At 52.0% G+C, this 26,370-nt stretch overlaps 3 protein-coding genes across 5 annotated transcripts in view; 2 read left to right on the forward strand and 1 right to left on the reverse strand.

The window, feature by feature from the left end:
- Nucleotides 1–116: 116 nt before the first annotated feature.
- On the forward strand, nt 117–6,488 carry AIMP2 (aminoacyl tRNA synthetase complex interacting multifunctional protein 2). 2 transcript variants are annotated; one of them, XM_028528689.2, is made up of 4 exons: nt 117–375; nt 3,011–3,217; nt 4,966–5,197; nt 5,934–6,488. In XM_028528689.2, exons 1-4 carry the CDS (start codon nt 241–243, stop codon nt 6,320–6,322), a joined length of 963 nt encoding a protein of 320 aa, XP_028384490.1. In that variant the 5' UTR covers nt 117–240; the 3' UTR covers nt 6,323–6,488. The 2 variants fall into 2 exon arrangements, with proteins under 2 accessions (XP_028384490.1, XP_028384492.1); XM_028528691.2 differs by having other exon boundaries at nt 117–255.
- The window catches only part of EIF2AK1 (eukaryotic translation initiation factor 2 alpha kinase 1), a 30,631-nt gene continuing 8,908 nt past the window's right edge, over nt 4,648–26,370 (reverse strand). The window contains exons 3-15 of one of the 2 annotated variants that reach the window (XM_028528687.2): nt 25,719–25,852; nt 24,618–24,655; nt 23,406–23,505; nt 22,775–22,855; nt 21,831–21,930; nt 21,009–21,066; nt 20,359–20,686; nt 19,070–19,181; nt 17,033–17,133; nt 11,180–11,291; nt 10,785–10,867; nt 9,449–9,682; nt 4,648–7,433 (exon numbers count right to left, since the gene is read on the reverse strand). In XM_028528687.2, coding sequence (XP_028384488.1) covers nt 7,302–7,433; nt 9,449–9,682; nt 10,785–10,867; nt 11,180–11,291; nt 17,033–17,133; nt 19,070–19,181; nt 20,359–20,686; nt 21,009–21,066; nt 21,831–21,930; nt 22,775–22,855; nt 23,406–23,505; nt 24,618–24,655; nt 25,719–25,852 — 1,613 coding nt within the window. In that variant the 3' untranslated portion in view covers nt 4,648–7,301. Of the gene's footprint in view, nt 7,434–9,448; nt 9,683–10,784; nt 10,868–11,179; nt 11,292–17,032; nt 17,134–19,069; nt 19,182–20,358; nt 20,687–21,008; nt 21,070–21,830; nt 21,931–22,774; nt 22,856–23,405; nt 23,506–24,617; nt 24,656–25,718; nt 25,853–26,370 lie in introns of both variants that reach the window. The other variant, XM_028528686.2, reaches the window with a different exon arrangement.
- On the forward strand, nt 11,298–16,609 carry ANKRD61 (ankyrin repeat domain 61). Its single transcript, XM_036014192.1, is given in 4 exon segments — nt 11,298–12,637; nt 13,247–13,261; nt 13,743–13,840; nt 15,399–16,609. Coding segments are annotated over 4 exon segments (1,278 nt in total). The 5' UTR covers nt 11,298–12,418; the 3' UTR covers nt 16,345–16,609.

Raw genomic sequence — 26,370 nt, forward strand, 5'->3', positions numbered from 1 at the left:
TCTGTAACATGCCCCACCCCTTCCGCGTAGGGGCGGAAACTGATGCTCCCAACTGCTTCTCGCTGATTGGTGGTACTAAAGGCCGTGACGTCAGAGTCTGGGCCAATTAGAGCACACAAACTACGCTTTCAGATCGCGAAGAGCTAGATCGGAAAGGAGGTGGCCGCCGCCTGTGGTGTCTTTCACGGTTTCTGGGCGTTCGTGTCCCTCAGCCGCCACCTTTTTTCCTCTGCCCCCACGATGCCGATGTACCAGGTAAAGCCCTATCACGGGGGCGGAACATCTCTCCATGTAGAGCTTCCCACCTGCATGTACCGGCTCCCCAACGTGCACGGAAAAAGCAGCAGCCCGGCGCAGAATGCGGTCCACGTGCAGGTAGGAGCGCGCCATCCCCACCCTCCCATCCGTTAGTGCGCAGTCGCCGAGACGCTCGCCTAGTGCGCAGGCGCTGTGGCCGGGGCCCCGGGGTCGCAGGACTAGGGGTCGGGGACTGTCCAGGCCCCGGTCGTGTTATCTGTTTTCTTTTTTCGCTAGTGGCTACTTAAACTCTATTATTCGGAAATTTTACCCGCAGAAAAGCGAATAGCACGTCAGTGCCGCCCATATTAGGAATAATGGGAACCCTAGTGTCACCACCACCCACGGTAACACACGTTGTAAGTGCCCCACTTAAACTACCCCCAACGGGCCCGGCTGCAGTGAGCATATCTTGCTTTTCTCTCTTTATTGTGCCACCTAACGATGCGTCCCTAAACCACGTAGTCGTGCTGTGAGTGGAAGCGTACAGTTTGTGTCTCGGGTCCAGCTCCTGCTTCTAGACATCGTAATTTCAGGACTAGCTTTTGTTACGTGAAATGATGGAGTATTCGTCCTTTCTGCTGTCCCAACGCGTAACTGTAACTCCACGGCTTGCCCATCCCTCTGCTCACGGATGTCTGCTGGTTTCTATTGTTAGCTACTTCGTTCTGCAGAGAATGTTTCTGTACACGCAGGCAGAGTATTTACTAGGGATGGCATTGCTGACTGGGCGGGCAGGTCTGTCTTCCACTGTAATTACCAGATAAATTGCTTTCCAAAGCGGTTGTGCTGATGTGTGCTCTCACCAGCAGTGTATACCCATTGGTGACGCTGGCACCCTCCCCAAAGCTTCTAACTTTTAAGACACACAGCCCCTCTTCTGTAGCGGGTGATGGCACTGGACAGACGGGTAATTAGAAGTCCAGTGTGATGAGAGCACCGCTAAGAATAAACTGCTTCTGAATACATGTAGCGTAAAACAGATGGGTAAGCAATATTCCAAGTCACAGACTAGCCTGAGGAAGAACAGCAGCAGGCCGACACTAAAAGGGACGACAGGTAAAGCAGATCTGAGCACTTCCTCATCCCTCAGATCTAGAGGGGAGATCCTGATGTGCTGGCAGCTTTAATCACAGGCCATGTTACTCGGTTGAGTGTTTCAGTGCATTGACAGCTTTCGAATCCAGTGTCACGAGTGTCCGACCTTTTGGCGTCTCTGGGCCACACATTATATGCACCAACACTAATGACAACTAATGAACAAAAGAAAGGTTCTAAGGAAATTTATGATACTGCTAGGCAGCATTCATAGCTATCCTGGGCAGCAGGTTGGACACCCCTCCTTAGGATAAAGAGGGACTGAGATGAGAGAAGAGGAAAGAGTGTTGGAGCTGGAGGGAACAGAATGAGTCAAAGTCCTGTGGCCCCTGGGGGTATGGTATGTTTTAGGAATCCGAAGGACTGTGAGAGGCAGAGCAAGGGCGAATTATGAGAAGAGGCAACCAGAGGGCAAATCGTATAGAAGGTATTTCTCAAGCCAGGTTAAGGGCTTTGCGTTTTAGCCTAGGTTAGTACAGGGGAGGAGGTGACAGGACCTGCCTTTGTTTTCATCTGTGTAGCTGCCACCCTAGAGATGGATTAGAGGGGTGGACCAGAATGAGTACTAGGTGGCTGGCAACAGGCCATGGGAGGCCAGGTGGAAAAAAAAACCTTGGACTTGGGCAGTGGCAGTGGCGACAGACAGGCTGGGAAGCACATGAATTCCAGGAAATGACAGCACTTGGTGATGGATTACATCAGCGTGAGACAGCAGTATTAGGACTAGAGGAGGAACAGAAGTTCCCGAGAATTAAACTTAACGGCACACAAACGTGAGCCTGTATTCCTAACATTATGCCATTTATAGTAACCTCAAGGTCATTGCCATATCCTGGACTGTTCTGTCTAGTTATGAGCCTTTTGCTCGTTTTATTTTCTCGGTGCAGAATGAATTATCTGTTGTGAGAGTTCACGAATCTGGTAATAGGTTGTACAGTGTGACTGTACTGGGAGGTGTCTTGAGATTACTTTACAAGGTAAGTCTATATTGACTTAAGACTTATTATAAACATCAGTGGTAGCTTACTGTGTACCAGTCACTATACCACGCAAGAAAGATGCAGAGATTCAGTGGATGAAGAATGTAAGCGTTCTGTGTTTATGAAGTTATACATATAAGCAGTGAAAAGTTCTAGGTGACTGTAAGGTGAGAATACTAGGACGGCCCTGAGAATGAATGATTTGGGGAATGATCATTTGACCTCATGGGCAGACTTCCAGTCAAACACACTTTTTAAATGTGTGTGCTCCGTTTTCCCTTCTATTAGTATAAATTGAGTCACATTTTCACTGCCCTTTTTCTGTTTAAGAAGTTTTGATAAGAATAAAGAATAAAAATTTGTATTTATTTTCTATTCTTACCAAAAATTAGAATCATACAATTTCAAAGTGGCTTTCAGTCATATTTGTTTGTTTTAAAGCATTTGAGGATTGACTTGCAGGACCCCTTGGACTGTGGAAAAATTAGATGATTATGCTACTTGGTTTTAATGTCTTTTTAAAAGGTGGGAGGTCTGATAACTTGTGGAACGACAGTAAGTAGAAGACAAGTGATCACATTAAGCAGATTCCTGTGATGTCAGAGGAAATGAACACTCGGTGTTGGTTTGCTTAGGGAGAATCTGACCCGTCTCTTCACGCTCTTGAGTCCCGCCAAGATCATATTTTAAAACGTCTGTACGAGTTGAAAGCCGCAGTCGATGGTCTCTCCAAGATGATTCAGACGCCAGACGCCGACCTGGACGTAACCAACATAATCCAAGCCGACGAGCCCGCCGCTTTACCGACCAGCACGTTGGACTTAAATTCAGTACTTGGAAAGGTGAGTTCACGTCAAGCCCGAGAACGTCAGCACAGTAGGTGGTGGCTAGTGCGGGAAAACGGGGCTCCTGGGAATGAGGCCACGGCCGGCTAGTCTTTGGAGGTGGTGAAAGGGCATGTTCTTTTTTCTCCCCCACGAGACTGTGCCGTTGCAAAGAGCAGCTTCATGGGCTATGAGTGGGGCCAAAGCAAGGTCTGGACTTCCCAGACCGGGTGCAGAGGGCAGAGGAGGGAGTCGGGTTGCAGCTGCCCCCATCCGGGTAACGCTCCAGCAGCCTGAGCCCTGGAGGGACAGGTGTCGGCCCTGACTCTGAGAGGAGCCTGAATTTCGGGGCTCTGCCTGCCCACGCAAAAAAGTCCCGCCAACCCCGTTGAAGTAGATCGCTAAAAGCCAGTCACGGTCTCATATTTCAAGTGTGTTTTGCTTAAATTCCTTTTTTTCTATTAAAGTGAAGCTGGATCAGCCACCTTTAATGAACAGTCAGCAGTCTTCACCTAATGTAGGGTATACTGTGACAAGTAAAGGTTATTACAAAGTAGTATTTATTGCAGGGCACCAGAGGGTTTGTCCCAAGAAAGCCCACTAATTGCCCCCTCTAGAATTGGCGACAGGAATGGTACTACTGAAGGACCTGAACAGTGGAGGTGGTGTTCTAGTGTCTGTCCCGGGGCTCTGTTTGGTAACCCCAGTCCCTCCGCACACGCGTCCTCCCACCACCCGGTACGTGTTTGCGTGCACAGCGGTGCCAGTGCGACCTGGCCGGGCCCACAGGGAGCCAGGCTAGTTGATGAGCCAGTGACCACACCCAGCTGTGCCAGACTCAGGGCACATGCTGCTGAAGAGGAATTCTGATACCTCCAAAGGCACGGCGACAGTGACAGGTGTGAGCCAGGCACTGTAGAGCACTCGTCGTAGCTCCCAGGCAGGGCCAGGTCGCTGCGGGCTGTGTCCAGAGAGCCAGGCTGTGAGTTCCCTCGTAGTGATAGTTGAGTGCACAGAAATAAAGTCCGAGTCTATGAAGGCGGGAGGTTTTTGTGCTTTAGGGAACACCTAGCTCATTAGAGTCCCCTCCACCTCTCGTCACCAGTGATACTTTGAGCCAATTCAAGAGACTCTTCACTGGCAGGTAACGCAGACACAAATTGATGCAGAAACTGTGTGCTGTCAGGTGTTAGGGAGATTTGGTACGTGGAATATGCCTCCCCGCCCCCCATATCCGCAGGGGACTGGTTCCAGCCTTCCCCTCAGGTCCCAAAATCCACGGATACGCGAGTCCATTACATAAAATGACATGGAACAAGGCGTGCAGTCGGCCCTCTGCACCTGCGGGGTCCCAGCTGCAGATCAAAAGTCATTTTCAGCCCCCAGGTGGCTGGATCTGCAGGTGTGGGACCTGCGGGTACGGAACGCTGACTGTGATTGCCTGTGCCTTTAAAACTCAGGGACAAGCGGAAGTGCCATTCCTAATCCGTGGCTTTCCCAATCTGACGGTCAGGTCAGCCTTCTGTCGGGGGCCAGCAGTGCGAGGACTTGGGGACGGCGTCAGCTCAGAGCCCGGCCCCACTCTCCCCCGAGCTGAGTGACCCTGGGCCAGTCACTGGTCTCCCCGGGCCGCACCTCCTCGGCTGCGAGGCGGGATCACGGTAGCACCTCCTCCCTGGGCGTTAGGGCCTAAAATAGCGCCTGGGACAAGTCCACACACAAACCACCGTTAACATCCTCTGCTGTGTTCGGGTCCCCCCCCCCAGGATTACGGGGCTCTGAAGGACATCGTCATCAACGCGGACCCCGCCTCGCCCCCCCTCTCCCTGCTCGTGCTGCACCAGCTGCTCTGCGACCGCTACAAGGTCCTGTCCACAGTTCACACCCACTCAGCAGTCAGGAATGTGCCGGAAAACCTCCTCAGGTGCTTTGGCGAGCGGACCAACAAACAGCCCCGCCACGAGTACCAGCTGGGTTTTACTCTGATTTGGAAGAACGGTGAGTAGAGGGGACTGGGTTCGACTCACACCGTGTCATGAAGTGGGCACCGTGATTTTATTAACGAGGCAGCAAGTGCTGGCACAGTGACACTCATCGCTGTACACTCTTCATCACACGCTGTCAGGGCACAATGTGCAACAGCAGCACAGGTGAACCCTGACCCAAAGATGTCCTCCTTCCTCCGGGAGGGTCAGGGTCTCCGGCGGAGAGCGCAGGTTTGGGGAGGTCCCGTCTGCGCCGTCGGAGCAGGGGTGTCTGGTGTTCTCTCTCCAAGTGGCCAACAGGGTGGCAGAGTACCCCCACTCATCACACTGAAGAGTGCCCCCCCCCCCCCCTGCTAGTTCACAGAGAGGGAGGGGAGGTACTGGTCACCCAGTGATCCGTAGCCACCCTCACGAATGCAGGGGCTAGGGAGGTACAAAGGGTCTCTGACCGGGGAGAGGGGGCTCGGGGTCTCCGGGCCTGCAACCTGCAAACCCACAGGGTGGAGTGGATGGCCTGAGGTTCCTGGCTTGAAAACTCACAGTCAGGTACCAGACATGGTTACTTTCTTAGCACATAGTCTGTGTTCTTTAAACACAGTTTAAACTTCCATGACTATTACACCTGAACATGTGGTCTTGGAGGTCCATTTTCCCATCCACAAGTTCATGGTCAGCGAGTCCCCTCCCCGGGTACGAGTGCTTCTGTGGGTGCTGCTACCGATGACATCCGTGGGGTGCTTTCCTTTCAGTGCCGAAGACTCAGATGAAGTTCAGCGTCCAGAGGATGTGTCCCATCGAAGGGGAAGGGAACATTGCACGGTTTCTGTTCTCCCTGTTTGGCCAGAAGCATGACGCAGTCCACTCGACACTCATAGATAGCTGGGTCGATGCAGCTGCTTTCCAGCTGAAAGAGGGAAGCAGTAAAGAAAAAGTCTCCGTGCTCTCCTCCATGAACTCGGCTCTGGGGAACAGCCCCTGGCTCGTGGGGGGCGAGCTCACGGTGGCGGACGTCGTGCTGTGGTCCGCGCTCCGGCAGACGGGAGGCTGCAGCGTGCCCGTGCCGGCCAACGTGCAGAGGTGGCTGCGGGCCTGCGAGAACCTGGCGCCTTTCAGCACGGCCCTCAAGCTCCTTCAGTGACTCGGGAACTGACTTTCAGGGGATTCAGACTAGAGTCTGAGAGTAGTGCTGTTTCGTGCCTGTGATGGTAAAGGGACTTGTACCAAAATCAGACTCTTTATTTAGGCCAGTTGTCAAGTACCAATAAAACCACCACATAATTTGTGGTTTTCGTTTTATTTTAAAACTGAGTGATACCGTGTGTAGTACACCATGCTGGCGACATGGCAGGCACCTTTGGGTATAAAAGCCAACACATATTGTCACCTCTGAGGAGCGCAGGAGCCGCTGCTGAGAAAATGCCGTGGGGACAGGACGGGGGTGGCAGAGGCAGCAACCCTGGCACCGGGGCGGCTCTGAGGTCACTCGGCGGGCAGCACAGAGCTTGGGAAGGGCACAGTGATGCCAAGGCGGAGGGGATAACAGAAACGGGCTGGACGACACACACGGCTAAGAGGGCGAAGTTGTTTTGGAGGCAGCAGAGGCCTTTGCGCCAGGGCATGAGCAGAGCTGCCCTCTGGTAGTTAACTGGCCCTGTGAGACAGGGTCAGGACAAGCGTCACCTGTCGGAACCACCAGTCCCTCTCAAGCACTGGCTGGGCCTGGGCAGTGAGAGGCAGGCGCAGGACACCGGTTTCTGCAGTGGCAGCTTCTAGAGGAGGGTTTGGTGGTCAGTAGCGCTCAAGAGAATGGAGGATGTCTAAACATCTAGTCTGCGGGACGGGACAATCTAGGCGACCCAGGAACAGGAGGTTGTGGGACAAGAGGGGAAAGAGCACAATGGGTTAGTTTGGAGCAGTCAAGTTCAAAAAGCTAGATCAGGAAAGAGCTACGCCGGGGAGAAGCAACCTCACTTTAGGAAGTACCAGCTTACTGACTGCAACTAAGCGCGGCAGCACACCGTCTGCATGTGCCCTAACGAAGACTAAAGCTGTACATTCCAGTTGACTTGAGCTTATCCAGTGGAAGCCCACCTGCGTATCTCTGGAGCCTGACTGAGCTAGACGGGAACATCACCCTCTTTCGTGTCATCCTTAGCCCCTCTGTCCTGAGAAAGGAGGCTGAGCTGCTTCTTTAGTTCCTCAATTTCTTTTTCTTGCTCTAGTATCTTCATCTGCAGGGTGAGGTTAACCTGAAACAGAAAATGTAAGCTCCGTTGAAACGGTTTCATCCTGTAAATACACAGGCATGCCTCACTCCACACAGCCCCAGCACGCACAGGTCCCAGTCACGAGTTCCGGGGAATCGGGCCGGTCACCCAGCGACGTGGTCCGCGCGGCAGTTACCACGGCGGTAGGGTAAGACGCGGGTCAGTCACAAAACACTAAACCGCCAATGCACGTCCTGGTCCGGGCCAGTCCCATCACTTCCCTCGGAGTCTGCCGGTTGGTCACGGGCCCCGGGTGCAGCTGCGCTCCCTGTCTCCCAGGGACAGACCCAGGTGACAGTGTTTAAAGAATGGACAACTGAAAGAGGGAACCGACCCACAAAGACAGAAGTGCAACAAGCTGATGAGAAGTAGGAATGCTGGAGGTGAGAACGGAACTGATCCGAAACGGTGTCACCGAAGGAAGAGCAGGCGTGGGAACGCCACCAGACTGGTGGGCAGCCACGGGACCCCCAGGAAAGGGGCCCGTCAACACAGCGAGGAAAACATGGAGCTGCCCCACAGTGAGTGACACCAGCAAGAAACCTCACGCGGAAAGAACTCTGGGAGACACTTCACAACATCAACAGTGCAGAAGACAGAAGTTGGGTCCAAACTTAGCAAGGAGCGTCACTCCCCGCCTAAGTTCTAGGGGGAGCCACAGCAGGCAGTGTTCACACTGCTCCTGAAACACTTTAATTCTCAGTCGCACTGCACCAGACGTGAGTTCTAGCGTTTTTTAACTTCCGTGCACATCTGTAGCTGACAAAAGAGTTTCAGTGTGCTGATAAATATTTTTAAGGTCACGGGGTAACAGCTCCCCCACTGATAGTACTAAGACTCCTCTGCCTGGTTTGAGGATGGTCCTTTTTACAGCGCTTCCTACTCTACATGCAAAGCGAGGACTGCCTGTACGTACGGATTTTAGGTGTGTACGTGTGTAGAGGTGATTTTATTAAAAAATTCTACAAGCCAGGAGTATTCGTCACCATAAATACCGAATAACTGGTCTCTACTAGCTACCTTAATTGGGAGTTAGAAAATCCCTTCCAATCTGAGGAGATCATTTAACAACCACATCTACCATCTTCAAAGAATCAGAACTATTCCACCTACCTGTTCCAGCTAGTAGAATTCACTCTTCCACTCAAAAATTAGTAAGCCTTAGATAGAAGACAAACCAACTAAAGAATCCCTGCAAGTGGCACCCACTAAAGGATCACTTCAAGGGTCTGTTCAAGCACAGATGACTGGCCCCTCCCCCACCCCATCCCGGTCCGTCGGGGGAGGGGAGAGAGCCGTGGAGGTCTGTCAGGCTCCAAGGACACTGCCGCTGGCCTGGAGACGGCAGTTTAAGAACCACTGCCCTCGTGCAACGCAGCTCCAGCACCAGGGGAGTGAGCCACTCAGGGTCTCAGTAAATGCGGATTCCGACCCGGGGGTCTGGGGTGGAGCACCCAGATAATGCTGCTGTTGCTGGTCTGAGGACCACACTGAGCAGGCCAAGGATCTGTGAACATTCCTTTGAATGGAGCTTTTAACTCAGTTTCTCGAGAAACAGAACGGATGGCTCACACCGCCAGTCCGTGAGGAAGGGAACGGGCTGCTCGGGGCCACAGCCCACCGGGGGCAGGACCCCAGAGTCCCAGGCGCCCGCTGAGGGCCTGAGGCCGGCTCGCCCGCCCCCCGCCCTGAGAACGCCTGCGGCCCTCTACGCTTTGCTCCGTGTCCCTTTCCACTGGGAGGCTTGTTATGATCGTTGACGAAAGCTCGCACACCAGTTAGCAAGATGAGGCCAGAAACGAAGCTGCAGCCGCACCTTCAGAGCAGGCAGCGGCCGTCTCGCACACGTGGACGGCGAACAGGGTGCTGCTGGGAACTCTGAGAGCGGCTTCCCGTGTGTTGTTTCCATAAACTGTGTTCTCTGCTCTCCTTACAAAGCAGGGTTCACAGCTTAAACGAACTCTAAGCTTCACACAGTGAAAAGAGACCGTACGTACACTTCCAGAATCCTGGAAAAGTTCACTCTGCAGCAGCTGCAGCGCCGACGGCCTCTGGGGCGCGCTCCTCCTGGTCAGCTGCCGGATGTACTTGGCCTGCACGGGACACCTCTTGCTGAGGGACTCGGGTATCTGCCCGGTCCTCAAACCGGTCAGGACCCGTGCCCGCTCCATCTCCGTCCCGAACGGCTGGAAGAGCTCCAGGAGGATCACGCCCAGGCTGTACATGTCGGACTGGAAAAGCGGGGAGAGTCGGTCAGTGACGAAGCACAAGGCAGGCATGCAGTTCCGAGGCAGGGCGCGTCCCCCCAAACGCGGGAGGACGTCCGGGAAAGGACACTGCGAGGAAGGGACACTGCAGGCCGGCTCCCTGCTCACGGCGTTCTCTGCCAGCCACGCGCACTGCTCTGAGAGCGAGGTGACAGGCACTGTCACAAACCCCACCCCTGTCGTACCAAAAAGGGGCTCCTAGCAGAAAGGACAGCCAGCCTGGTGAGGGGCAGGGGTGATGCCACCCCCACAGCAGTCCCTACCACACACCTGACCCCCCCACACCTCGGAGATCCAGGCCTGGCACAATGGAGGCAGGTGTGAGCTCACGCACCTGCACACCAGCCTCGGGGCCACACGGGTCCCAGGGCCACCTCCAGTGTCACTTCTGCTTCATTCACAGGGAAGCAGTCTCGGTCAACTTTAACAAACTGCATAAAATCTGTGATGCTTTTCCTGAAAACAGGGTTTTTTTAGGAAGATCCGGACTAGACAGGATTTTAGAAGCACCTATGTTTCTTTCTGGCAGCTCTCCCAGTCATGGAAACGTTGAATGATTCATCAAAAGGAAGAAAATTACTAGGCTTTTATGTTGAGAAAGGGATTTTACTTAACACTCCTTCCAGGGACCATGCGGTCTAAAACATTGTGGTGCCTACTTCAAAGGGACTCGAGTGACAGCCTGCCTGGCAGCATTATTCCGTGTTTGTTTAGGTCTGAAAACAGAAGAATGAAAGGCTGAAAAGAGGCTTCCCGAGTTCTGGCTTCTTGAGGTGACGGTGAAATTCCAAAGGGGAAAACTCCTTTCAAAACCATTTTGTCGTCACACCCACGGGCTTAGAAATAGTAAGAGCTTAAAAAGCAACTCGGTCAGGTTCAAATGCAAAGCGAGGCCTCCTTCCTGTTCTGGCCGTCTGATGTGACAGGTGGGCCGCAGAACTGCCACCTGTGACAACGCCTCTGCGTCGGGGGGGGGGGGGGGGGGGGGCCCCATGGCACGCACTGCCGCCTTCGTCCCCGACTGCAGAGGCAAGCCCGGGGAGGCGGCAAGGGGCAGGAAACATACCTGGGCATCGTACTCGGACCCTTCCAACTGCTCGGGGGACGCGTACAGGCAGGTCCCCACTCTGGAAGTGTGTGCCGGCGCCCCTGCGGTCAGAAGAGCCGCCCGTTACACATGAGCGTGGACACATCAAAGAACGCGACGCCGAGTCCGGCACGGCAGCTCCCCGGGGAATGACGGGGGCTCCTTTTGAACTCCTCTTTGCTACTCAATCTTCACGATTATCTTTACACACTGACATCTTATTTGACTGTATATTTTCCATTACCATCTATCGCCCCATGCCTTCCTCACATCCACCCGCCCCCTTCCCCCCCCCCCCCTCCCGGAATCACCCTGACCAATCTTTTCTTTTAATGGGCGGGGGAGGGGGGTGGGGAGAGCCTCTGCAAACTCACTCTGCCCACTCCCGGCGGCCCAGGCCGTGTTCTGTATGATGTCTGCGCAGGCCAGGCCGAAGTCCCCTATTTTCACCTGCTGATCGGGGCCGTGCAGAAAGATGTTCCTGGGCTGTAAACAGAGGAACAGGTCAACTCCTCGGTGCGCCAAAATCAAGTAGCAAACGTGTGTGGATGTGGAAGGGTGTTCAACTCAGGACCAAGCGGCCCCTCAAAAGTGAAAGCTCAGAGCAGTGGCTCTCAAACTCGGCCACATGCTCGAGCGTCCAGGGAGCTTTAAGGAAACCTTAAGCCTTCCCCACGCCATTCCCCAAACCAGACAGATGAAAATCCCGGGGGCGGACCCAGGCTGTCCTTCCGAGTTTGAGGACCACGGATGCGGAGCCTGCCTGCACACAGGTGAGCCCCAGCCCTAACCGGACACCCGCGTCACCAGGAAGCTTCTAACACCTGCTGTCCTCACCGGCAGTCAGAGACGTCTGTTTTCTTAATGAAAACAGTTAAAGCTCCCGGACGATTCTGTTAACTAGGGTTGGGCGTGACTAGGCCACGCTGAGCTCCTCCAGTTCAGCAACCACCCCAGGCCCCAAATGTCCCCCCGTGAAGCTGACCCTGTACCCGGGAAGCACAGCGCCCGTGCTGGGGCAGCGGGACTTCTACACAGTCAGGGGAAAAGCTGTGTCTTCTTATTTTAAATGTAGCAATTTTAACTTGTTTTAATGTATAAATTCCTCTGTTTCTGCTTTGCTAGTTTTTTATAGCTGAATGGAAAGAGAAAGTAGGAAGAATCTTACACATCGGGTGATAGTTTGGATGTGTTTTGTCATTAAGTGGGAAATACCACCAGGGGAACCGCCCAGGACGGCTATGGATGTGGCCTGATGCAAAGTCATAAATTTGCTAAAAACCTTTTTTTTTATTGCTCATCAGTTTTCACTAGTGTTTGTGTATTTCACGTGTGGCCCAAGGCAACTCTCCTTCCAGTGTGGCCCAGAGACGCCGAATGGCCGGACACCCTGTCACTGTGCGTCTCTTCGGCACCATGTGATACAGGAACAAAGTCTGAAAGAGTCTGGCTCTGATATGAAAATGAGCTGTGTTCACGGATAGGGTTCCCAACAATTCTAGAACGGTTCTAGAACAGAACGGAAGGAATCGTAAAGACACGGAAGCTGACCAATTCTGTAACAAGTCTTCCCTGACCTCATAAGTCTCACCCCGAAGTGCTTCTCGATTCTCATGGGAAACGCTGGTAAGAAAAGCAGCAGGGAGCTGGCCGCCGACGGGGCCAGGCCGCTGGACGAGGGGTCGCCCGGAGCGGCGCTGCACACCCAGCTCTACGAAGCCATACTGAGAGAAGACTGCTCGGCCATCCGGGCACTCCTACGCAGCCACCCCGTCGATCGGCCCTTGACCGTTCTGGCCAGCTCCGCCAGCTCCGGAGCACCTCGGCCCCAGGTACCCTCTTTGCTGCTCTGTCGCTTTTAGAAAAAAGGCTCGTGATGTTTCTTTCAGGAGGAACACCGCCGAGTTCCTGGGAACTCGAGCCCGCCTCCGGGCTGCCCTCCCACGCCGAGGCTGGACCTCCCAGTTCTCACGGTGATGGGGAGAAGACCCGAGTCGTGTGGCCGGAGGAACGCGGTCATCCTCACAGACACACCAGGGGGATTATGTCGGTGTGATGGAGTCCTCTTTTCCTGTTTTTACATGTAGTTTTTCACTTTATAAACTTTTACACAATCACTAGTACCTTTACACATTTTTTCCCCCGAACGTGACGCTCTCCTTTACCCCGCCCTCTTATCCCGAGGCCAAGCTGGAAAGCCACACTTACATCGGGTTTTTCAGAACCAGCATAAGCAGCCCTGCCAATCACAGGACATTTGCTGCGTTATCTCTGAAACCCTGAAAGTGTAGCTTTTATCACCAATACCATGACTTTGGCACGACCTTAAAACACACAACACTTGCCTGTCACCCTGTGGGATAATTTAAAGACTATGTGGCTTAACGGCAACTGCCATTAACTTTACACTATGAGCTCTTTACAAGGGTCAACGTTCAAAGCTTTAATTAAGTTATGTGTGTTGTCTTAGTAAATGTGCCTTTATTTAACCTACAAACTTTATAATATGAAATTCACTGGCTTTGGGTCATTTAAAACAGGCAAAGAAAAGGAAAATATTCAGCCCTGGCTGGTGTGGCTCAGTGGATTGAGTGCCAGCCTGTGAACCAAAGGGTCACTGGTTCAGTTCCCAGCTGGGGCACAAGCCTGGGTTGCAGCCAGGTCTCCCGGACCTGGGGTGTGTGAGAGGCGACCACACATTGACGCTTCTCTCCCTCCCTCCCTCTCTATCCAAAAATAAATATATAAAATATATAAAATCTTTAAAATGTATATATACAAAAAAAGAAAAGGAAAATTTCAATGTGCATACCAGAAAAAGAGCAAAGCGAGACACCAAGAGCACTAATTTCCTTTGGGATGGAAGCTGATCCCGCGATCACTGCTGACCATCACAACAGGAGGCTACCCATAATGCACTGTGGCTTCCCCCCGGAGCAGATGCAGCCCACCGTCCCCATCCATCTGGCGGCGGAGCACCGCAAGGCACACAGTCTGCACTGTCTGTTGGAGCACGGCGCTGACCCGGAAGTGAGGTAACGCGACAGGGACCATTTCTAAATGAGGATACACGTGGTTTACATGTTGGTTTTCCTGGTCATGTCTGGACTCATCCACTCTTGGGGGGCTGTGGACTAGAAATTACCATGTTTTGAATGGGCCGATTCTTTACTGATTAGATGAGATACTCTGAAAAGGCAGGAAAAAATACAAGGGCACAAATCAGTCGGCCACTTGAAGCGCCCTGAGGACTAGGTGCCCAGCACGGTGTTGTGGAGGACACATTAAGCCCTGATCACGGCCCTCGGGGAGTTTACATGCCTGTTAGACGTGAAAAACAAAATGTAAACAGGCAGCGACTTTCTTCATCACCTCCTCCGGAAGGCACGCATCATGACAGAGAAGCTTCTCTTGCTCACCAGACACATCTTCACCACCTAAAACCAATGCCTGACACTGCCTAAGTGCCTAATATATACCACCTGGATGAAAGGGAGAGCTACAGGGCAGAAAACAGTACAGCTTCTTCCTCGGCAACACTGAAAGGCAAACCCCAAATCCTCACACGTTCTCTCCCCGAGCACCACCCGCCCCCACCCCGGCAGGCCTCTCTCTGTCTCCCCAGGGCCCGACAGCCACCACGCACTAACCCGTGCTTCTCTGGGGCTCCTCGCACGGCCCCTCCTGCCCGTCAGCTGTGGGCCACCCCAGGTCAGCTTGTGAGACCTCCGCCTGCCTGCATGTGTACCGAGCTGTTCAGACGCAGTTCCTGTCTTCCGCACCGGACTGCGCGGCCTGCCCGGGGCTGCTGCCCGCTGTTCCCCCGGAGCCCTCGCCCAGGGCTCACACTGAACACACACACGTGAACTGAAGGCCACTTTCTCACTTTCTCAGTGAGCAGTCAGATGTTCACCACAGTCCTTCCCCTTTCCTCTGCCAAACCAAGGGGCTTTGGGGGCAATCCTGAGAGACTTCAGGACAGGAGTGGATGGGGGCCAAGTCATAAAACACGCATTCCTCCCGGGTGGACGCAGGGAGCAAAGACAGGCGGGCCTCACCAACCGCAGAGTGGCTGTGGGACTCCAGACACACCCCATCACCCACACGTGTGGGGAGTGCGTCAGGTGCAGGGCAGGGGCAGAGCCACTGAGCCCAGGGCAGCGGTGGCCCTCTGCGGCACTTCTACGGTGACGCCAGATTGTACTCAAGTCCCCGTAAATTGTACTGAATGGCTGCTGACTCAGCTCGGCCCCGGGTGAGGGGGTGAGGGGGAGAGGGAGGCGAAAACGACTCAGACACGGCACTGAAGAGGCCACAGCCCCGCAGGGGCAGCAACGTGAAAACGAGCTGCCCAAGGAAGCCGGCCCGTTTGCACGCTGACACACACCACCCTGACGCCCACCCCCCACTGAGAACGTGCTGCGGCGTGGCACCCTGAGAAATTCAACGGCCCTGCAGAATTCAAACACCTCCTTGAGCTAATTAAGGGGGATGACTTCCAGTAAACGCTGCCTTCTTAAGTAAGCACTAATTCTCCACGTAGAGCCATTCCCACATGACTCTAGTGTAACCAGCGCTCACTACCCATTCCAGGGACGCCCGAGGCCTCACCACCCTCCACCTGATGCTGCTGCACTGGCCGGTCGCCTCTACCGTGCGGACGGAGCCGGGGAACAGGATCCACAGGCTCCTGGCGGACCTTCAGAAGGACGCCGTGGCATGCCTCCGCATCCTGTGTGAGCACGGCGCGCGCGTGAACGCTCAGGTGGACGACAGACACAAGTATTCACCCCTCCACCTGGCCATAAGGTATGGGGCCCATCCAGGTCTCGCCATCTTAGCCCGAAACGGTGCCCAGGTCAACGTTACTGATGAGTCCAGCAGGACGCCGCTTCACATGGCCGCAGGTTTGCTGAACGAGGAGATGGCGGAGACGCTCATCGCCTGTGGAGCAGACGTCAACTGCGCGGTCCCTTCCACGGGGAACACGGCCCTGAAGCTGGCGGTGTGCACTGCGTGCAGCAAAGCGGGCCGCGTGCTGGACGCAGGGCTGAGCTGCATCCGTCTGCTGCTGAGTCACGGGGCCGAAGTCAATGCCCAGGACCGCAGCGGCCAAACAGCGATCCATGAGGCGTGCTTTGCAGGCAGCGAGGCGGTCATCAGCCTCCTGCTGGAATTCGGAGCCGACGTTAACATCCTGACGGGAAACGGGGAGTCCCCCATACACGTGTACCTCCAGCGCCGTTCCAACGTGAGAGACAAGGCGCTTCTCGCCAAGCTGCTTTACTGCTCTTACCCTCTGAGGCTGACCAATAACCAAGGACTTCTCCCTGCGGGAATCATGCTCCCAGAATTCCGCTCCTTAAGGGAATCCCTAATAGAGCTGTCTCGGAAACCCCTGTCCCTAGAGGACATCTGTAGAAGAAACGTCAGAAACCTTTACGGTGAGAGGCATAGACACCACGTGGAGTGCCTTCTCCCTGGGAAGATGTGCAGGGCCGTGTACGCGGGCTACGACCTGGCCTGCCTCGCGAAGTAAGACCTCACAGTGTCCACGCCTCGGGCTCCAGTCCCTCCAACCCTGCCCTCTGGCGAGCCCCGGGCCCAGAGACACTTGACCCGCAGCCCTGTCCACCCCACGCGGACAAACTATGGACTCTCGCATCCCTTCAAACAATAAAGACTCGCATGTTAACTTTTTGTTCCTAACTATTCTTTTAGATGCGTTTTCCATGATTTAACTTTTGCCCCCACAGTAAGCAAGTTAATTGAAGATGGTCAGCCAAAGAAGTAAATATATCTTCTCTCCTGATAGTGTTTCGTAGATAGAAGTCAGAAACCATAGATTTTGAAAACGGCAGAACAAAATTCCCCATTTTAAATTTCCTCTGAGACAGACAATTACAGAAACAGATTTTCACCTCTAAGTCTGAAACAACAGATCAATATTCCTGTCGGCATTGAGCATACTCAGCACCATCAATCACCAATGTACTCAGAGTGCATTCACCACCCGAAAACCAGTGAGAACATTCAAGTGCCTGAAGTTTACTGATTTTGAATTCAATCTAAAGATTTCACATTCTGAACCTGTAAAACCATGATCCACGTGAAAATAACGACACCCTCCTAACAGATGAACTAGGGTACCCGGTCCCATTTAGTTCAACGAACCGACACCACGTCCCCCTGACCAGAAACTCTGGTGACGTCTCCGCTCCACCTACCTTCAGGTCTCTGTGCACGATCCCCATGTTGTGTATGTAAAACACACCTTCCACCAGCTCTTGGAAAATCTTGGTTGCAACACTGGCCATAACATAAGGACCTGAATTTTAAAAAAAAGGAAAAATTTCATTTCTAATTTTTTTTTTGTTTTTACTCACTAACATTTACATGTTAAATGTTAACTGCATTGACATTTGACACCTACACAACATTCAGAGTTTCCACAAAGTCCACGCTCCAAAAACGGGTCAAACCTACGAAGCACCAGGGAGGGCTCCGCAGCTAGTGAAGCCCCCAACCTTCACGGGACTCTGTCAGCAGAAAGACCTCCCGTGTCTCTCGGAGCCCCTGTAGCAATTACTTAGTACACAATTCCCAGGCACCTGGCGGCTGGATTAAATCATGTTCAGGTCCCCTTCAACCCTTGCCACCCTGGGGTTTCATGCTACTAATCTGTTATCGTGGCCCACTGTGGACTGAAGACCCTATCACCCGTCATGGAGTAAGAAGAAAGATGAATTTTGTTAGTCCGAGGGATGAGCTTCATCATGTACAAGATCTGGAACTCATTTTCCAAAAACGACCCACAAATGGAGTGTATGGGACGGAAGGAAATGAGTGACTTCATCTGGTGACACGACGGCCGAGGAGGCGAGTCCCGAGCACGGAGAGGGTTGCAGGACTAACGCAGATAAAAATCGATGGAGAACAAATCCTGACGGTCTCCAGCCAAGTGAGTTTAGAAACAGAGAAAGAACTCACTAGCCCTTCTGTATTTAGTCACTCTAAATCATCAGCCTGTGCTGACCTCCAAGCTCAGGAACACTGCATGCCCCTTCTCCACCCTGAACGAGCCCACTGTGCGATCAACAGTTCACACCTACTCACTCTCCTTCACACCACCTGGCATACAACTCAGGGCCTCTGTGTGTGTGTGTGTGTGTGTACACGCACGTGTGTAAAAGCACTGGTTCCATTGCAAGAACCTCTGCTGTGACATCCTCACACTGAAGCGACCAACCCCCTGCCTGGGTAGATGTGCAGGGCGGGCTTTTCCATACGGTACATCTGTCACAACTAATGTACCAACATGGACACAAGTCCACAGTTTACCCAGGTTTCCAGCTTCTACCCAGCGTCCCGTGTCTGTGCCAGGGTTCTAGCCAGGACACCACACTGACACTACATCCAGCTGGCACGTCCCCTGAGGCTGCCCTGGTCTGTGATGGCGTGTCACACCTTCCCTGCGTTTGATGGCCTGGGCGGTTCAAGAAGTGCTGGCCAGGTGTTCTGTAGAAGGTGCCCCGGCTGGGATGTGCCCGAGGCCTTTCTCGTGATTACACTGGGACTGTGGGTTCCGGGCAGGAAGACCGGAGACGCAGCGCCCTCTCGTCGCAGCCTGTCGATGGCGCAAGCACTGGCACGAGCTACCACTGCCGACGCTGGCCGTGGGCGCGGAGGCGGTGCGTGCCGGCCTTCTCCACTGCCAAGTTCTTTTCTGTTGACGACATCTTTCTGGAAGCTCCCCAAGGGATCCCAAAGTGCTGCCCCAGTTGGGAATCGCTGCTGTGATGTTTTTAAAATATTGCCTGACAGCATTTCTAGAGGACGGACAACTGCCGGGGCGGGGGCGAAATCTGGACCTCATAGGAGACAAGCGTTTGACCACATGACTTCCTATAGGGGTTTCTTTTTGCAAGACTGCCACGTTTTCAGGTTAAAAAAACGAAACAAGTGTTTAAATGTTTTCCTTAAAAAAATTTTTTTTAGATTGTACTTGAAAGACCTTTTCCACCCAAAATCAAATACCCAAATTCTAGTGCATTACTGATTAAATATCAACTAACTATGTATCTATCACAGATAAAATTAACTTCCAAATACTTTTGTGTCCTTGAAAAATGTTGAAATAAGCATAATTATTTCTTTGGCTCAAAAAAAGTGATTTCTCCCCATCTAAAGCACCTGGAGGCAGAAGGCGCAGACCCTCCCGCCCGGACTCGCAGGCCCACCCCGGCAGACCCACTGGTACTCACACGCAGCCTCGTCCACACACTCGCGGGCTCGCGTGTTCCTCTGCACTATCCAGTCCCACAGCGAGAGCTCGCACAGCTGCATCTGGATGTGCAGCATCAGGTGGTACTGCACCTAGGGGGCGACACAACGTTGGCTCCCATCTCCGCACCACTGCGTGATTCCTTGGGTCAAAACTTGCCTACTCTAGGCCAAGCACTGGCCTAAGTGGTGAGGGCGGAGGGGACAGGCACAGGCCTGCCCAAGAGGCCCAAGGCCTAGTGAAGGAGGTGGAGAAGGAAACCAATGCCTAGGACTGTGCGTCACAATCCAAGCGGGCAGGGGCAGGCCGGCTGGAGCTAGGCAGACACGGAAAGGCAGAGAGTCCTCGGATGTGACCCTGAGGCACTGGAACCGACCTGCTCACGACCTGAACAGTCTCGACAGCTAAGGTCAGGAGTCGAAGAGCGGCTGCATGGGAATCTGCCACTCTGCGCATACCCGAGGCACACGCACACTTCGGCTGGCTTCACACTGTGTATGACGTCCGAGGACAGGGTGCGCGGAATGGAAGCCCTCGGCTGCCCACTGATGTAGGCGTCAGGAGAAGTTTCCAAGCTCATCCCCGAGACATAAAGCCATTCCGACTCAGAGTCCCCCAAACCCAGCTCCTCTGCATTCAGGGGAACCTGTTCAAGGTTTCGCGTTTCAGAAAGACCACGTGCACACAGCCACGAGTTCCTGACGACAGGAGTTAATTCTGTGTGTGCAGTTTTGTAATCCGGTGTGACCATCGACGTGCAGACCCCGCTAATCTGCAGGTTTTCCTGACACTAATACTCACACTGGGGAGAGCACGTGCGAGTCTCACCAGCACACCAGTGCGACCCTCAGCGACGGTCTCCTGGAAGCTGACCTGGCAGTCCTACCCGGACTCGCTCCTACAGCCATGTTCAAAGCGCAGCAAACCTTTCCGCATAAGTACATGTTTACAGCATGACGCTAACGCACAACAGAAACAGAGCATGCATGACGCTCCCCACTCGGAAGTACACGTGTGAGAATATCTAGAGAAGGGAGTGACCCGGAAGAGGAGGAGACAGCACGTGAGGGAGGGAAGACCAAACACAGGGGGACCGGGACAGAAGAGGCCGGACACGGACGCGGGGCGGACGGGCTGGCGCAGAGGGAGGGCGGGCGGAGTGCCGGGCAGGAAGTCTGCTGGGTGCCGCGGAGGCCGTACCGAACCCCAGTCCTCCGCACAGTTACTGCGGTAAACATGGAACCGGCAGGTCCAGGGAGTGTAACCTACCTCTGCCTGTCCCACCAAGTTCAGGTTTTCTTCGGAAGACTCCTCAGTGGAGGTGAAGTTCCCTCCTACGTTTGAGCTGAGCCTAAGTGGCAGCTGGTTCTCAACAATGGATCCAGAAGACAGCTGAGCCAAGCCGTTTTCTTGGAACTCAATGGACGAGTCAAATTCACTGGGGTCCCTTGTGACCACATTGGTGGTGTAGTTCACCAGTTTGTTATTCTGATTTTCAGGGCCAGATTCTCCTAAGGATTTTTCTTTTCCCGAGTCGCCTTCGGTGAAGATAATGGATGAGCTGTTACTTTCATCATTTGTAACATCATATTGATCTCTGGAGGAAAAAAATACAGTAAAGATGATAATGAACGTAAAAAAAAGATCAAGAGTAACTCAACTGTTCCTTCAAATCTGTATGAGTCTTACTATAAAACCTCTGGGGGGAAAAGGTATCAAATCTCTCTAGCAGCCACATTTATTTAAAATACTGACAGGAAATATCCAATGGGAGAAGATAATTTGACATTTTGTAAGGAAAATAAGCAAAAAAACATATCTAAAACACCCCTGAGATCCTAACAGCAAAACACAAAGGCAACCCAGTGCAGGTGACAGGTGACACCTAACCTGTATGAAGGCCACACCCGTCCACACACCTGTCATCCTCCTGCACAGAGATCACCTTCAGAGATGGCAACTGGATAGAAATTCTATCTGCTGAACAAAAACAAAAGCAAATCTTCAAGCAGCCTGATTGTCTAATTTATAGTCAAAGGCAGAAAAATATACAAATAACACCAAGTGAAACCACCTGTCTAAAAATGTCATGACCTGCCCTGGCTGGTGTGGCTCAGTGGATTAAGTGCTGGCCTGTGAACCAAGGGGACACTGGTTCAACTCCCAGTCGGGTCACATGCCTGGGTTGTGGGCCGGGTCCCCACTTGGGGGTACACAGGAGGCAACCACACACTGATGTTTCTCTCACTCTCTTCCCCTCCCTTCCCCACCCTCTAGAAATTAATAAATAAAATTTTTTAAAATGTCATGACCTTTTACAAAGTACAATACAATCTTATTCAAGCGACTGGTGCACTTGAGGAACCATAAAAAAGCTGTTCCACTATAGGAGGGGCCGGCAAACTCTGTGCAGGGCCTGATCACGAACACTCCAGGTTTCCCAGCCCTCAGAGGCTCGGCCACAGCTACCCAGCTCTGCTGTGGCAACGCAAAAGCAGACACTGACAGTACCGAAGAATGAGCCTGTGTTCTAACAAACTGTACTGACTGATGATAAAATGCGGAATTTCAAACAATGCTCACAAAATATTCTCTGTTTGGTGCCTTTTATTATTTTTCAAAACAGAAAAAAAGAAAAAAACTCTCAGCTTATGGGATGCACAAAAACAGGGGCAGGCCAGATCTGGCCCACGGGCTGAGCTTTGACGACCTTCGACCCTGTCTAACCCGAAAGGGCTTACCTTGCTTCTGGGCCACGTGAACATGCTCTATCCAAGCAGTGTGGTAGCCCACAATGTTCGGGTGCTGCAGGCCCGCCAGCACCTTCACCTCCCGTAGCACCTGGGGGGGAGCACACTCAGATGGAACGTGCGCTGGCCGTCTGTAAATGCTCGCGGCATCAAACACCGCTTGTTCCGGAGCAAGCAGTGGAAGCCCGGTGCGTAAGCAGCCTAAACTCTGTGACAGCCGCTAAAGGCACATGTGTGTATAGCACTGTGCACTTTGCACGCTTCATTTACAATCATTCCCCTATACGTAAGTCCAGTCCACAAGGTAAAGGAATCACATGGTCACCACTATTTCAAGGGCAGGAGACAGGAGTGGCCTAGAAGACAAGGTCATTTGCCCAGGACCACACAGCTCGTCGGGGAGAAGACTGGGCCTGAACGGAGCTCACATTTTCTCATAACAAGCTGTACTGTACATGAATAATCTAGTTAAAAATGAGTTTCCCCAGCAACAACCCCCGAAATGTGGTCCATCTGAAATGCCTATAAAAAGTTAAGTCAAGCCCTGGCTGACGTAGCTCAGTGGATTGAGCACGGGCTTCGAACCAAAGTGTCGCAGGTTTGATTCCCAGTCAAGGTACATGCCTGGGTTGCAGGCCATGACCCCCAGCAACCACACATTGATGTTTCTCTCTCTTTCTCCCTCCCTTCCCTCTCTAAAAATAAACAAATAAAATCCTTAAAAAAAATAAAGTTAAGTCAAAAATTTAGCTTGGATGTTTGTTACTGTAACCCATTCTTAGTAAGCTGGCAATCCACCCCGCCTAATATTTGCCAAATACAAACACACACACACACATACACACACAGTCACTCTCTCGCTCACGTATACAAAACTCCTTCAAAAAAACTTAAACACTCGACTATTCAAAGTAGATAAATTTTGAAAATCTTACCTTCATGCAATCTGTCTTAGTTGCACTCTTAATCAGGATTTTTTTAATTGCATAGTACTGTCCATCTAATTTATTCCTGACCTAAAAAGCAGAGGAAAAGAAAAAGTATATAGTACCATTACATTTCTACTGAATAACGTAGGTTCTTCTTTAGGCTGAACTTAGACAACCCAAACTCGCCGGGGACAGAGAATTCGGCTAAACACATGCGTCGTCTCCACTGCACTCGGGGAAGTCAGGGGCTCGGCCGGGACAGGAGCTTGCAGACGGCACGGCGAGACCAGACCCCCGAAGCTCCGAGTCCGGAGGATGAGAATACGGGCCAAAGGGCTCTGGGAAGCCCCAAACACAGCAGCACAATTCTCTTCAGTAATGTATTTTAAATAAAAATTAACTACAGAACAAAAACTCCAAGTTTCCAGAATCCACAGAAACCACCAACATGATTAGGGAAAAATGAAACCCTGCCCACTTCCCCATAAATGACAAATCTTAATGAAAAGTAAATATACTTTTTCCTTTGGAATTTCCATAGGAATTTTCCTTTGCATACTTTAAATAATGAAAACAACTTCTCAAAATGCATTTATTTAAAGCAGTAGGTCAAAAAAAAAAATATGTGCCGAACAACCTTGTATACTCTTCCATATCCGCCTTTTCCCAAGATGGCGAGCTCTTCAAACTCATTCAAGTACCGTGAAGTCTGTGCTTCGAAGGCCACTTCCCTTGACCTAGAAGTTAAATGCAAGCAATCAGTCAACACTGAAGCGTGAGGGCGTCAGGATATTCCAGGGAAGTTCACGTTCACCATACGACTACTAACGAACCTGCCCACCTCGGTTAGCACTACATTATGGCAGTTTGGAAAGGATGGGCTAAAATGAAATTTTTCATTCTCTATGAAGAAAACATTTGCTAAGCAAATCTACAGGGTGATAACGATAACAAGGAGTACCAGCCTGAGAACCAAAGGGTTGCAGGTTCGATTCCCAGTCAGCGCACATGCCTGGGTTGCAGGCCAGGTCCCCAGGACGGGGTGCACAAGAGACAACCACACATTGATGTTTCTCTCCCTCTTTCTCCCTTCCCTCCCTCTAAAAATAAGTAAAACATTTTTTAAAAGATAGCAAAGGATCACTAATCTAAGTATTTTACCAGTAATTAGTATTCAATGACTAACAGGCAGAAGTTGATTTAGCAGAGCTCAGTAATAAAGTTACTTAAATTTCTGAATTATCCAGACAAGTTACAGACTTTAAACTAGGATTTCCAAAATACGGCCAGAATTCAATGATCTTCCCGACAGAGACTAGATATCATTGCTCTGAATTACGGGTGGGGCTTATGGGGTCCACAGTGAGTGAGGGCAACAGGGGATCAAAAAGGAGGAAAATTTTTTAAAAGCAAAAAACAAAAAAAAATATTATTTTTTTGAAAAGAAGGGAAATGAGCCCTGGCTGGTGTGGCTCACTGGACTGAGCGCCGGCCTGAGAACCAAAGGGTCGCCAGCTTGATTCCCAGTCAAGCCACACACCTAGGTTGCAGGCCAGGTCCCCATTTGGGGGAGTGTGAGAAGCAACCAGTCAATGTATCTCTCACACACCAGTGTTTCTCTCCCTCTCTTCCCATCTCTCTAAAAATAAATAAAATTATAAAAATAAAAAGGACAACTGGGAGCAGTAATTAATTGCTAAGAACCAAGGTTTTATTTTCACAAACTATATCAACCATAATATTTTTTTAACCCAAGACTAATTTCTGATTAATTTAGGACTAAATCTTAATCCTGACTTCTTTTGGATAGTTTAATATTTAAATAACCATAAAAGTATTCAATACATACCTGATCTTGTGGATATGAGAATTATCATCACAGGGATCCTAAAATAAAAAAAAATTATTTTTAAAAGCATTTCGAAAATTTCATGAAATAAGGAATCTATCAAAATTCAATGCCATATTGATAGTCCCCAATGCATACACAATACTAAAAAAATCAAAAAGGACTCAATGGCTTTTTCAACGTTACCTAAAAGCTTACGATTGAAACTACTTCTCCCCTAACTAGAAGGTGACCACTGAAAATGCCGTGTCCTTGCTGTCTGCTGACGAAGCGGAGAGCATACCAAGCAGCTCCCTCGGTAAGTACTGCTGATTTTACCTCCAAAACACACAGAAACCGACCGCGCCTCACATCGCCACCGCCACCACCCGTTCCACGCCGCCACCACCTCTTCCGGCCCGTGTGATCGCACCTGACCCCCCCTTCTGCCCTCGGCCCCCTCGGTCTATCTTCAACACAGAGCTGGTTGACCCCATTAAAACATTAACTCGGGTGATGTCCCTCCTGTGCTCAAAACCCTGCAATGCTGCCTGTTTTTATGGGTGCAAACCAATTACAATGGTCTCGGGAGCCGACTCCATCGTCCCTCTCGCTGCCCTCTGCTCCCCCAACCCCCACGCTCCCCCAGACACAAGGCTGCCTGTCAGCTCCCCACACGCCTGCACGCTGCTCCCTGGGGAGGTACCTTCCCTCCCGGGCTCCGCACGGCTCCTGCTCCGACCTCAGCTCCTGGCTCTGAGTCGCAGCGAGCCCTCCCTGCCCGCTATGCAACAGTCACACATTTGCCAAGTCCCTTTCCCCTTCACCCCTATCACCACCCAGCCCCCCATTTATTTTCACTTATTTTTACTTTCCCGTGGTTGACTGCCCCCTCTTCACAACGGAAGCACCGTGCCGGCAGGTATCGTTTTGTTCACTGCGGGTACAAGAGCGCCTAACACACAGCAGTCACTCTCAAACACTTGTTAAATAAACACGTTAAAGTCAGCACTTCTATAGCCCTGTCTTAGAGTCAGGATTCCCTAACGCTTTAAAGCACATCCCCTTGGAGCAAAGCGCTGCCGTCTGCGCCGCACACGGCGTGCCCGTCCCGGCGCTCACCTGCCGGACCCTCTCTCTGGCGGACCTCATGAGATGAGTGATGGCCCTGTTGTGATGGAGCCTCAGCGAGCTGAACTCGTCGCTGCAGGTGAAAGAAGACAGCAGCCCCATCTTGATGAAGGTCTGACAAAGCACTGGGAAAAGAACACGGAAAAACGATAAGGCACCAATCACATGGCGATTTTAGAGAGTGCGCAGAGCTCAGGGAGGGGTAGCGGCGTCTGTAAGGACAGCCACGCTTGTACACGCGTCACCACTTGGGGGCTGGTTCCGTACAACGGAAGGAACGAGTGGACACTCCCTGGTCAGCAGCACATCTGTGACTACTCCTCTGATGCTGGGCAGTCATCTGTTCACCTTCCCTGGCTGGGCAGGAAAGGCCCCAGGCCCATCGTTCACCCAGGCAAGGAAAACGGGATCACAGTAGTCCTCTGACACGCAAACGGACTGCGTCCTGCAGCGGACACTGAGGTGAGCAAGAATGAAGGCAGGAGTGGAAACAGATGACCAGAACTGACAAAAGTATTGATTATTGTTTTCTACTATGGAATATCTTTAACCAACATAGAAAAGGCACATACGCGATGTGCGTGCAGACCAACTACGGGGGCGGGGGGGGAGTGGTCGTCAAGTCTGAAGTCACGACCCTGGG

The sequence above is a fragment of the Phyllostomus discolor genome, chromosome 13 (genome assembly GCF_004126475.2).
Source record: "Phyllostomus discolor isolate MPI-MPIP mPhyDis1 chromosome 13, mPhyDis1.pri.v3, whole genome shotgun sequence".
NCBI classification, from domain to species: domain Eukaryota; kingdom Metazoa; phylum Chordata; class Mammalia; order Chiroptera; family Phyllostomidae; genus Phyllostomus; species Phyllostomus discolor.